We start from the raw sequence: 12,732 nt of genomic DNA, 5'->3' as shown, positions 1-12,732 counted from the left end.
CTTCAACACTCATGAATAAGAACAAATGAAAGAAGTGACATTCTGTTTTTAAAGTTTCTAAAGGAACTGAGATATGTTTTACTCAGGTCATAAAAATACAACACAATGAATACTGTCTGGTTTTCCTACAGTTTAAAGAAATTTTACTGAAACAATAAGAGATACTAGCTTGTCACATTAATTTTTCATATTTAAAGAATAATTAATATAAAGTCAGCCAGTATTCTGCATATAGGTGAAGCAAATATTCCAGAATCTTCATTAAAAAAGACCTTAATACTGAAAGCTACAAATGAAATCAGAAAGTTGTCCTACCTGTTTAAAATGGAAGCATTTTAATTGTCTCATTATCAGGAAAAAATATAGCAAAATGCTAGGTATGACATTATTTTGAAGTATTATCTTTACTGGTGACAATAAAATCTACTTAGACATGCAAACACACAATAAGCATATCAAACTGCAGGATACCACATTGCTCCTGTCAAATACAAGATCACAGCTTCAACAGACTTGCTTAGCAGACCTTCATTGCAGCTGAGACTTGTCCTAGGATAGGAAATGAAGGTGAGCCAAGCATATAAAAATCAAAGAGAAATGGCATATGATCAGAAGAATGCACTGCATTCTAGGTTACTGTTTACTCTGCTGATGACGTCATTTAAGCAGAGAAATAGCATCAGCCACTTTTTAATATAAAACCTGTTAATGTCCAAAAGCAGCAGTGCTGGGCCTAGGCATCTGGCAGGACACATCTTTGTCCACATGTATTCAAATGGTCAAAACACACACAGCCATGAAGGAAAGAAGCAATGCAGGTGGATGCGTATCTTCCACTGAAGGAATCTTTGGCAGTTTACTGTTTGCCTTGCCTGAAGGGAAATTTTAACATCCATCCTGTACATGAAAAGTAACGCATATCCTTTTCAGGAGCTTGGTTCTTCGTGTAGTCAGAGCTCAATCTAAAGGACCCTTCAGATACACTGCTAGATACCAGACATCATGTATAACTCTTCTTTCTTTGCAGAGAGAAAACAAGAAAACCGTGCAAGGCCCATCTCAGCAAGTTAGAGAAAGTTGCACAGGTACAACCATCTGTGCCCTAAGTTAAATAAAAATTTAACAAGTGGAATCACTTTTATGTATTTTATATTTATTTTAATGGGGTTTTCTTGCTTGTTTGTTTTAGGGTAATTTGCTGACAAAGCAACAGAACGAAAGGAGCTAGATCTCCAACTTAAAAGCCACATTGTTGTTCAGCTGGTAATTTACAACTTTGTTGAGTGTCTGGTAAACAGGACAACTGTTTACAACAGGAAATGACTGGAAAGACAGCTGCCACTCATGCCTCGTCTCCCCATCTGTACGCAGAGACTGCCCAGGAAAATGTGTCAGACAGCCTATGCTCACAAGCACTCTTCTCACAGTTTATCACTCTGTTGACACAAGATCAATCCATCCATATTCAGAAAGGAACAGACCTGTTTATGACAAAAGACAGTTGTTTCAAAAATAATAACTAGGTAAAAAAAAAAAAAAAGAGAGAAAGCAATCACATGGAGGCTCTATTCTTCTCATACTATTTCTTCAAGTGGTTCCTCTGTCATCACAGGATAACCACTTACACAAAGAAGGAAATGAAGAGAATTTCCTATGATCTCCTTTTTTAATATATTTGTAATTCCACAGTAAATCCAACCATTCTCCTTGCAGCATCAGCACCCCACTAGAAACATTTACTCTCTTCAACTAGATGCTGTTATAACGGGGTGAAGAAATGAGCTTCACCAACTTGTCATGAATTATTAACCAGAAAAATCCCTTTTGTCTCCCTTCACAGAGGCTTGATTTGCAAGTTTAAAAATCAAACTGACACTTAACGTCTCTTGTACAAATACCCAAGCTTTTAAAAAATGCTTGGGGCATTATAAATACATTTTTTCATGAATATGAGAACAACAATTCTATAAATAGCTGTTCTTCACAGAACTGCTTCGAGACATTGTTTTTGCAGACAACAGTAGGAAACTGAAGTAGGTCTCAGTGCCAAATATATTAAAAGTTAAATAAACTCTCCAATCAACTCCGGTTTTCCATTTATTATTACAAAGTGTGCCATTATTTTTCAACTTAAAAAAATTAGTCTATGCAAGGGACAAATCAGTGAACTGTGCTGTGTTTTGATACAGCTTCTGGGTTGGTACGAATCAGACACATCCTTCAACTTCTTTGGGAATTCACTTTCCATCTTTGGGCAGTGATTTAACAATACTGGACTGTCAGTGCACAAACATGCTATTAACCAGCACCACCTTGCAGAAGCACAAAATGAGGCAAGGTTTTTACTGCGGCTCCACAATAAGAGTTCCAAATACACTGACTCAAAACTGTGCTCCATCTCCTCTAAAAAGCAAACATGGGAAGATAAATATGACCTAATGCAGCAGTAAATTGACTACATTCTGCACATTCAGTGGTTGCTACCTCCTGAAATAATTTCTACATTGGCATCTAAACATAAAAACAGCATGAACTTGTGAAAAACAGCTACACAAATGAAAAAAACGAGTTTCTATTGGAAGAATAGCCCAGCTACATGTTTAGTCATCTTGGCATATACTTCAAAACAAGGCCAAAGCTCCAACACCACCAGGTTTCCAACAGGCAACAGGTACAAGCACTTCATAAGTGCTTGAAAATTCATCTGTAGAAAACTCACATTGTTTCAAGTTGTAATACAGCATTTTGCCCTAACAATTGCAACAATAATTTGACATTATGTGATTCATAATCTTTATGAAACAAATTCCACTCAGTTACTGGGGGTACCGATGCTTTAACCCTGCTGCTGCTCCATTGTCTCCAACAGCTAGAAGCACACAAGTCCTGATTTCAAGGGGTGACAAGATATGAAAGTGGTGTGAAGTAGAGACAAATCAAGCCATGATCTTCCCAACAGCTCCCCAGCCATAATAGTGATCTAAGCAAGCTGGAATGTTTTTAAAAGTAAGTAAGTGTCCAGTGAGGATTAGTAAGAATTTAGTGACGTGTCTTAGCAGGCACAGCCATGGAATAGTGCAGCACGAGGAAGAATTCAAAGGGAGCTCTGGCCTTTGGGTATTCCAAGACCTGTTATGCACCACAGCCAACATCCTCAGTGTACAGAAGGCAAAAAGAGAAACCACAACTGTGAAACAAAACAACATGCTAAATTGATCCTTGCCTGTAAACTAAAAAAACGTTACAACTCATTGGCCAGACCATTAACATGGCTGCATATGACCAGTGTACAGCAGAACTCCAGAATTTCACCCTTCTCTCCATGTTTTACACACTAGAGATGAGCCACAGGCCTGTTAGGCTGATGCAATGCTCATCTACTGTGTCAGAACAGGCATGCAAAATCTCCTAATTCCTGTCCATCATACCCCTGGAAACAGAAACAACCATTCTGGAATAAGAATTTTTCCCTCTTACCTTGTTTTGATCTGTCCAGTAGAAGAAAAATCCCTGTGGATCTGTTCTGAGTATTATTGGAGTCACAACAGTTGAGTCCTAGATGGAAAAAAATAAACAACACGTCAGCATACAGAACACGTAATCATGCACCAGCTACTTTGCCACCCATGCTAATGAATTCCAATAGTACCCAAGGTATCCCTTGCAGGATGCCACTAAAGACTTAGTATCACCTACCTAATTTCCATTTTTCTGACATAATGCATTTCCATATAATGAAGTACTACAGTTATCAGAAGTCCTATCTGAATCCAAATTGACTTTTATATGTAGATCAAGCTAAATGCCTACGAGCTTTATTTAATACCTGAAGTCTGAATTTGCCTAGAAAACCCAAACAGTATCTTATACTACAGTAAGACTTCCGTTGATTACTGTATATAAAACAAAAAATCCCCACAACTGATGCTTTCAGTAATGGAAGTACATATACACTTCCCCTAGATCAACTAAAAACCTGTTTGCTATGTTAAGATACATAGTTTGGGTAATTTGAAAACAAGCATCTTTGCAAATGCTAACGTTAAGGAGGCCTGATTTCCTACATACACGTCTCCTGACTGGCACCTGGCCCAGGAGACACAGGCTCAAACTAAAGCCTTTCCCACAAGTGGGCGTTCATTACATCTTTCACCCTGGGATCCCCTGATGGCCAATAATAATTGAAACCTATGTAGCCTGCTCCTAACAGGATTCTCTTCTATCCTTGCTCTACCATTTTTCATTACATATGTAAAAACACTGTTGCCTTGAGACTCCTATCTTTTTGCTACGTTGAACTAGAAAGTTACGGAGAGAGCACAGAAAAGAGGAGGAAGAGAGGCAGCAAAAAATAGCTTATGCCCTATCTCCACGGGAAACCTAAGCATATCCTCAAACAGGATGCATGCTTCTGTTGAAGCCTTATAGGTATTTTACAGCTTTAGCATCCACCTACTTCCAAAGCAGCATTATGTGAGGTCAGCCTAAATTCCTAAATTCAGATCAAAATCAAATGCATTTAACTGTGGAGGTTTCTTTGTTGCTTTTTTGTTGGTTCGGTTTTGTAGTAGCAGTAGATTCTGTTGGTGTTGGTTATTTGGGGAGGTGAGAAGGTGCATTTTAAGTGCAAATAAAGTTGTTGGAAGTGGCAGGACCATAAACAAAAACTAAATATATTAAGTGTTATTTCTGAGGCAGAAAGATAACAATTCTATATTATGCTATCGCTGCATTCCTTTGTGATGGAATAACAAACTCCCAATAAGGGGCATTCATGAAACAGAGGAGTCTGTATTTCTCTTACACTGAGAAAAAAAGAAAAAGAAAAACACAAAGCAAATTCTACACCAAGAAAAAAATATAAATTCAAACTTTTAAGTGAGTGCACAAATCCTCGTTGTCACTGGAAGATGTGGGGATTAACTGTGCCCCAGTACAGCGATACCCCACATGGCTCCACACGAGCTTTCAGAGGCTGGGAACAGTGCAGCTGTCCCAGTCGGCGCTGCGGGCCGCATCCCAGCTGGGATCAAGGCTGTGCACACAGCACCACCGACACTGTTCTGAGATAACTCTCCTTTTTCATCCTATTTCATTTTTCCTGCTTCATGTTCCATGCAATCTACACATAACTATGTAAAACAAGGAAAGAATAAGACTTAGTCTTTAGTAAGGAAAGAATAAGACTAAGTCCTTCCGCAATGCCATAAGACATAAACACCCAAGGGGGACGGACAAAAGTAGAAGGAAGCAATGGGAAACAGACAGGCATGAAGAGATTATGTCTAACATTAATCAGTTGCGGTGCTTTATCATTTCATATCAGCTGCTTCAGCCCCAAAGCTGTTTGGATTTGCCTGTGCTGATGACATATAGCTGTCAAAGCAATACTTTCCTAGAAGTGGGCTGTAAGGTTTCAACTATAATCAGACTCAAAGAAGCGGGGGCTGGGCAGACGGCCTTAGTATCTTCGAGGTGACATAAAGGAAGCCCCATCATAGTAAGGATAATGCTGAGTGAATTTAAGATCCACCGTGCTCCAGAAAGATTTAATATTAAAAGTAACTATAAAACAGCAGCCATACATTACATCTGTTTTCTGAATTAGCTACACTCCTCTGACATCAAGCAGAACATAATTAACACACTGATGAACACAAGAACCTCACTCTGTCACACTACACAAACACAGGATCAGAGAATAACTTTGCACATGTGGCTCTGTGTACATAAGTCTTACGAAGCCTTCCACACAGTTAACAGCAGCAACAAAAGCCACGTGCAGAAAGATAACTGCTAAGTCTGAAGTCCCTGCCACTGAGAGCCAGACCACTTAGATCCGGGAGCAGAACGGAAATAAGCCCCTTGAGTCAGGCCTGCAAGTTGTGCTGCCCACTGCATATGAACACAGCAGCCTCGGTCACGTGGAAGAGGTCTGTGGCTTTTATGCTACTTCGCAATCAGGGATGGCAAAGATCAACAAGGTACACTGAAAATAAATCTTAACGTACTTTACACTCAAGAAAAAGAGTGCTTCAAGGTTTTGAATTAGAAACTTATTTCAAATGACAATTGTTTGGTACATTTATTTACAAAAACATTCTACTACCTGGAAAGAAATGTCACTTGCTATCCAGAAGACACACCTGCATCCTGAGATGCATTCATGTTAATACCTCACCCGAAGAGCTGACCTATCTCATCACTACCCCAAACAGTTACCAAACATATACGCCTGTTCAGATGAAGGTAACAGACAGGACAAATGACCTGCACTACCTGCCAGCCCTCCATACTCTCAAGATATGTAAAAGATAAAGGAAGAAGGTTGAGGAGAAACGCCTCGAAGGACAAAGATGAGAAGCAGAGGTCAATTTCTTCCCCAACCCATTCAGATCCAGAACATGAAAATAAAACAGATAGGGAGGGAGGAAAAAAAAGTGTAGCGTTGTACATCCCCAGATTCTTGTGATCCCTGCAAGAATAGAAGGAAAAAAGTAGAATAAGGTAACGAAGGCAAGAATCAAATGTGATCAGACAGAAGAGAAAAAGCAGAGCACTGCAGTCAGTGAAAATGATTGCAAGTTCTCAGGTTTTCTAAATGCCACCACAGATGCTTCAGCCAAGCAGGGGCTTGATCTCTGGCTGACTGGCTCTGCAAATTCCTTACACAGAAAGATTTCCAGTGGTCCTATCCTAACAGTCTCACTGTGCTGCATATTGCACTAGCCTGAATTCAAGTGAGCATTTTTAAAATGAGTATTTATATTGACCTTAAAATCCCATCCCCCCACCCCCATATTTTTTTAATTTCAGGCCAGTTCTCTATTCTCAGTCAACTTCACAGCCTAAAGTAAATAATGTGATTTATTCTGTACTATTTCTTTTCAGTTGCCTCGTAGTTGATTGCTTGATACCCTGCAATAGAAATAACATTTTATACTTTTCAACAAGGAGGTTTCAAAATAACAGAGAACTCCAAGATGCTTACTTCCGAGGCACTGCAGAACACAGGCATAAATGTGCAAGCGTGCAGCAACCAACTGATCAATGTCTAATTTCAGGTGTAGGCCTCCTAAGCCACATCCAACACCAGTGAGCAAAAAGTGCCACCTGCACTTTAATAGTGCTGACCGCCAACTCCCTGTACTTCATTCATTATGTGCTAATACATACGTATTATTGCCACCATGTTCTATGCCAAGCACAAATCAGTGTTCAAACGATCAGAACATCAATAGCGTACCTATGATGCAAACAGTGAATCAATCCCATCATAAATAAGTTTCTAATGGATCCTACAAGGAAATGAAATGCTGCATGTACCTCCTCAACTGCACAATTGCAAGTCAGATGAGTTTCAACAAACCATGCAGATACTGCTGTTGTTCCATATAAACACTTCAGTCAAAATCCTTATCAACAGACCTTTAAAAGAAAAGCAAGACAACTTTTACAATCATCTCTTACTACAGATGGGGCTCACAGCACCGCCTCATTAACCCCAACAACTTCCCTCTTCAGTCTGACAGCTGAACTACCAAGAAGGGAGGGAGAAACTGCCCACTCTCTGATTACCTTGTAAAGAAACAACCTGCTAAAACAGAAGGCTGGAGAAGGTGGAAAAAGAGCTGGAGATTGGAAGCAGGACAAGAAATGAAAAATGGAATGCAGTTATAAAGTAGGACTGGACACAGGATTAAAAATGAAAGTCAGGACTCGTAAAATGAAATCCTACTTGTTTAACAGGGACACGCAGGGAAATATTCTTCAGCATTAGAGTGGTTAAACCCTGGAGCAACTGTGCTGATGGCACCACATGACAGGAGCCAGCTCTCTGGTAATTAAGACTAACTTCCTGCAATTTTAAGAGCTACCTCAAGCAGGATTTGTTCCTCAGAAGCAAACAACCCCTGCCTCTTTCCTCAAGGTGTCCATGGTCTTGGGCTAATTACAGCCTTATTTCATGTAGTTTCCATTTGTCCTTCTTTGTTGTAGGTGTTACAAATTATGCAGTCAAGAAGAAAGGAATAAAGAAAGGTATGTAGCCAAATGCCAACTGGGATGATATTATCTCTGCCAGACAGCTCTTATGTGATGATAAGCAAATAAATTAAACCAAACTGTCCATAGGCATAAATGCAGTATTCTGATTTGAGGGAAAACCAGATAATGAAACATGGAAACACGATTCTAAGTTTTAGAGATGCTGAGCTCAAATTCATCCGAACTCACTTGGGAGTCATTCTGAACATCTGACTGTATGATGCCATGCAGCCTAAAAATTAGGTCCAAGGTATCTGATCACAAATTAAAAATTATAGTTTTTAATGTTGGTCTATTTTCTAAAACAGTACAATTGGGAACACAGTTTGTCATCTAATGGTTCTTGTGAAAGTAGATTAAGAGATGCTTAGGAAGCATTTACTTAATAACACATTAAAGACTCCATAACGATTAAGTTTATTTCACCACAGTCTGTTTTAGTAAAAAAAAAAAAAAAAAAGTTTGAAGCACTCAAACATTAAAGTCAAGAATGCATACAGTATGCATGCAGCAGACAACTTCAATTCACTGTTATCTTCCCTTTCACACAGAATTCTCATTTGCTTACAAGAGCTGTGTTCCAATTTCCACTTTCCTTAATGCCTACCAACACTCCAAATGCTCAGATTCTACAATAGCAGATATTATCTGCAGCTTAAGCCACATGAAGACTTCTCCAGATCTTCTGTGGTACACATCTATTCACTCTGCAGGACAGATGCTTTCCTCTTCATGCAGTGTTTAATATTAAGAAATTTTAAGCAATCTGATAATTGCCCACGTTGCAAACAACCCAAACCACAACTCCTATTCATTTAGGTTAAATATTTTAGATAGCACAGAGCCAGTACTTGTTTATTACTGGAAGAGGAGAAACAAAGAACAAAAAACCAATGAAAAAATCTGGAGAGTTTGACTAACTTCTCCCCTCCAGGCTGAAAACATTCAGAAAAAATAAACTGTTCTCAGTTTATTGTTTTAGTTTTAAATACAGAGAACAATAGTTGCTTATTTCTCATAGACTCTGTAATATACTGCAGTGAAAGACTTGTGCTGAGTTTAAAAATACATGGGGGGGGGGGGGGGGGGGAGGAAGTTATACGAGCTTTTTTTTTTCCCCCCCTCCAACATCTTCAAGTCCTTCTGAAGATTTCTGGTCTTCTTTTTGCTGTTTGTTCTCAGCTTATCTTTAACAATGATACTTGGATGTTACATCTCCTTTAAACTTTCAAGTAAATGTATCCTATACCCCAGATAATCTTCTTTAAAAGACTCCAAACAAATAAAGCCTACCAACTCCAGGTAGCACTCATGGTCTGAACTCAAAAACACTTATAAAGGCAAAGAAGCACTCCAAGAGAAATGAAGTATTAAAATAGTGCTTAGAAGAGCTGGGCTCATTTTTGCTCCTCCCTGGAACAGCTGATGTTGCAGCCACCAACCAATACCGCCTATCAGTAATTTTGTTTCAGTAATTAAAAATTTCCTTTAAAAAAAAAAAAAAAAAAAAGCAACCACACGCCTCAACATAGATAATGCTGCATTACTTTACTTTAAAAGTTAACTCACAACTAAAAGTAAATAGCATAAGCCACAGAGAAACCAGTCAAATTCTTTATGTAAAGTACATATTAGCAGCAGTGTAGATAAGAAAGACTTTAAGCAAGAGGTAATAACAAAGCTATTTTTGAATATACACCATCATATTAATTTTTTTCAGTATGCCAATTACTGCATTTGGAAAAACACACTTCAGTTGAGCTGTTGAGCAATTTGTTAACTCAGTTATACCCATCTTCTTCCCACTGCAAAAAGATGACACAGCCAACGCAGGATTGAGTCCCTTCAGGCTTCAGCCAGATCAGTGCTGAGGAAGTCCTTTATACTCAAGTTTCATTGATCTCCTCAGCTAGCAACATACAAACCTACAGTAAATTTCACCGCCTACAGAACAGCTTCACCCATAGACTTAATGGCAGTTTTTTAATTTATCCATTTTAGACTGTTTTAAAACTGATCAGGAGCAGCTCTTACAACCCTTAGTTTCACTACAGCCAAACGAAACAAATCAGCCCCTCTTCCAGCCTTCCCTCTCCTTGCATAGTTGTCGCTTTCTCTAAGAACAGCAAAGCACATCTGTTTGAAGACCACATCAGTACTTTGGAAATTCAGTCTCCTTATGGTAGTAAAGTGGTGATAAAAATCCCAAATGAAGGCGGCATAAAGAAGCTCAGCAAACAGGTACCATATGCCAGACACACACACACATACATCCCCAAAAACCCTATGAACAGTCACTTGTCTTTCACTCATTCAAACTCCATCTATTTCTTTACAGTACACTGTGAGCCCAATCCAGACATCAGTAACTCTAAAATGTGTTTTCTTGACTATAAGACTGTTATAGATTAAAAGAGAAATAGTGAGAGAGAAAGCAAAATAATAGGCTAGTAGTCATCAGCCAGATTTTAGTGCTTTACATTCTGATCCAAAATTGAATTTGTGAAGAATCTAGCAGACGTCACATGGCTGAATGTAAGTGATATTACAGCCAGTGCCAATGCATGTTCATGTGACTGGAATTGCAAAGCCAAAACTTTTTAATTGTCTCTGATGTTTTTGTTATCCAGAAACTGAAAATGGTCTGAAGAGAAAATGAAACATCAAGGTTCCTGAACTGCCTGCCTTCCACCTGCCTGTATTTAACCTTGAGAGGTGACACAACCACTCCCTCTCCTCTGCCAGGATTTTAGCAAAGCTCAGGAAAGGCTTTTCTCTTTCCAAGCGGCCTACCTTCATGCCTGGGGGGGCAGGCAGGAGGAGATGCAGGCACTGGATAAAGTTCTCACACGGTTCCCTGCTCTTCCTCAGAGAGGACGCTTGTGGAACAACATCACAACCACAGCTGTGTATCAGCAGCCTCCGAGTTACCAATTAGGCACAGCTACCAGAAGTACAGGACGGGGTGTCCATGGGTGGGTCTGTTTCCAAGTCTGTAGCACTGCTAATTTCTCAGATGTGTTCTGCATAGCACCCTGCAGCATCCTTCCACAAGCTACCAAACACATTCTTTAACAACTGTTACTCTATACACCAAGAAATTCCTTACACGCCTCTCGTGCCCTGGTTAAAATTCTTTCTGCATTCTCATTTTTTAAAAGCGCTATTTTTCAGTGCTTTAATTTATATCAGCTGAAAAAATTTTGCTCTGGGCTCTTGGTACAAATCATAGGAACAGGCAAAAAAACTCCTCTGCTTTATGAGATGAAGAAAAACATCAGTAGAGCCATCTGCAAAACAAGACAGCAAGAAGGTGTACTAAAAGGGTATGCCTACAACAGGAATGAGGGACTGACTCCCATTCATGCTTTGAAGTCACAAATACAAAATGGTGAGCAATAAACACCAGCATGTGAGCCCAGCTTTTCTGATCAGCCCCGTGAGCACAGCAGATCCAAAGTACTCATTATGGTTAATTCCATTTCACTGTTCCATTTTGCAGTTTACCATTTCTCATTACAGCCTATTGTTCCACTCAGAGTTCGTGCATGTGTACTCACACAACAGACCACAGAGGTTCAGATTAATGATCATCCTTCTTTGAAATTCTACAAGCAGCTTCATTTGGTAGAAAACAAATACTCTGAAGTTGTTACTGGCTACTCAGCGACCAACACTTTTCAAAGTCACTAAATGTGCATTGGTCTACAGACTTCCTGATAGACCGAATGCCAGAAGAGATTAATTTCCCTTGAAGTCTGATTTTGTGATGCTTTCAATGCTGAGAAAAAAACCACCATGAGCAAAACACAGGACTGGGAGGGCAACTTGCATGCATACACAGAGCACAGTCAGCAATGAGTTAATGCAGGTATTCTGCATCACACAGGTGCAGCTCAATACACAACAATTTCCACAAGCTCCCTGAATAAGCTGATAAAAGCACTCCCTCAGTAACACATTCCAGGTAATACCCATGTGTTGCTCGCTATCACCTTTAACCTGAACAGCATACTTAGGGCATTTTAGCCCTTTTTTACTACTGCAATGCTGACATTTAAAATTGTAGATCTTGCTCCATTCAGCCTATAACATACAGAACTTGAAGCAGGTGCTCTCCATGCGCAGCGGACATTCTGTGGCTAATCCATGTACACAGTACAATGCTCTGGAAATTGCAGGCAAATAATTTTAACTGTTGCCTAATTGCTCAGAGTCCCATTCTGGAGACATAAATTACCATTCACTTGACCCCTACATTTATCTGTTTAAACATCTTGATAGCTTACCAAAAATAAAACTACAATGGCAAAGGCTGAGGTTATTTTGCCTATATACTAATGGGAAAAAAAAAAAAAAAAAAAAAAAAAAATCCTCCTATCTTTCTGACTATCAGACAAGTCATTCAAGCTTAGTTCCATCTATCTTCTCAACAACCATAACCTGTTTTAGAGCACTGTTTATTACTGTGGACAAGGTCAGAATGCTGAGTATATTAGAAAGGTATCAGTCTTTCCTCGTAAATACAATTCCACTCTACAGTTTGTTCACTTCTTTGATGTTCTTTCCTTCCTTGAAAGCGTTTGTCATGGTTTATAGAGGTCTGGATTACACATTTGGCTGCTGGACAGGCTGAGAGCAATGGCAAAACCGCAATACACAGCAGAACAAGAACAACTGTCAGAC

At 39.3% G+C, this 12,732-nt stretch overlaps 1 protein-coding gene across 6 annotated transcripts in view; it reads right to left on the bottom strand.

Moving 5' to 3' along the window:
• Positions 1 to 12,732, bottom strand: part of PLCB1 (phospholipase C beta 1) — a 368,401-nt gene that overhangs the window by 354,157 nt on the left and 1,512 nt on the right. For all 6 annotated transcript variants that reach the window (XM_052672119.1, XM_052672129.1, XM_052672147.1 and 3 more), the window contains exon 2: positions 3,478 to 3,555. In XM_052672119.1, coding sequence (XP_052528079.1) covers positions 3,478 to 3,555 — 78 coding nt within the window. The remainder of the gene's footprint in view (positions 1 to 3,477; positions 3,556 to 12,732) is intronic.

This window comes from Tympanuchus pallidicinctus, unplaced genomic scaffold, assembly GCF_026119805.1.
Source record: "Tympanuchus pallidicinctus isolate F22 unplaced genomic scaffold, pur_lepc_1.0 scaffold1, whole genome shotgun sequence".
NCBI lineage: Eukaryota > Metazoa > Chordata > Aves > Galliformes > Phasianidae > Tympanuchus > Tympanuchus pallidicinctus.
The sequence above is the reverse complement of the archived record's forward strand: the minus strand, read 5'-3'. Positions and strand labels throughout refer to the sequence as shown.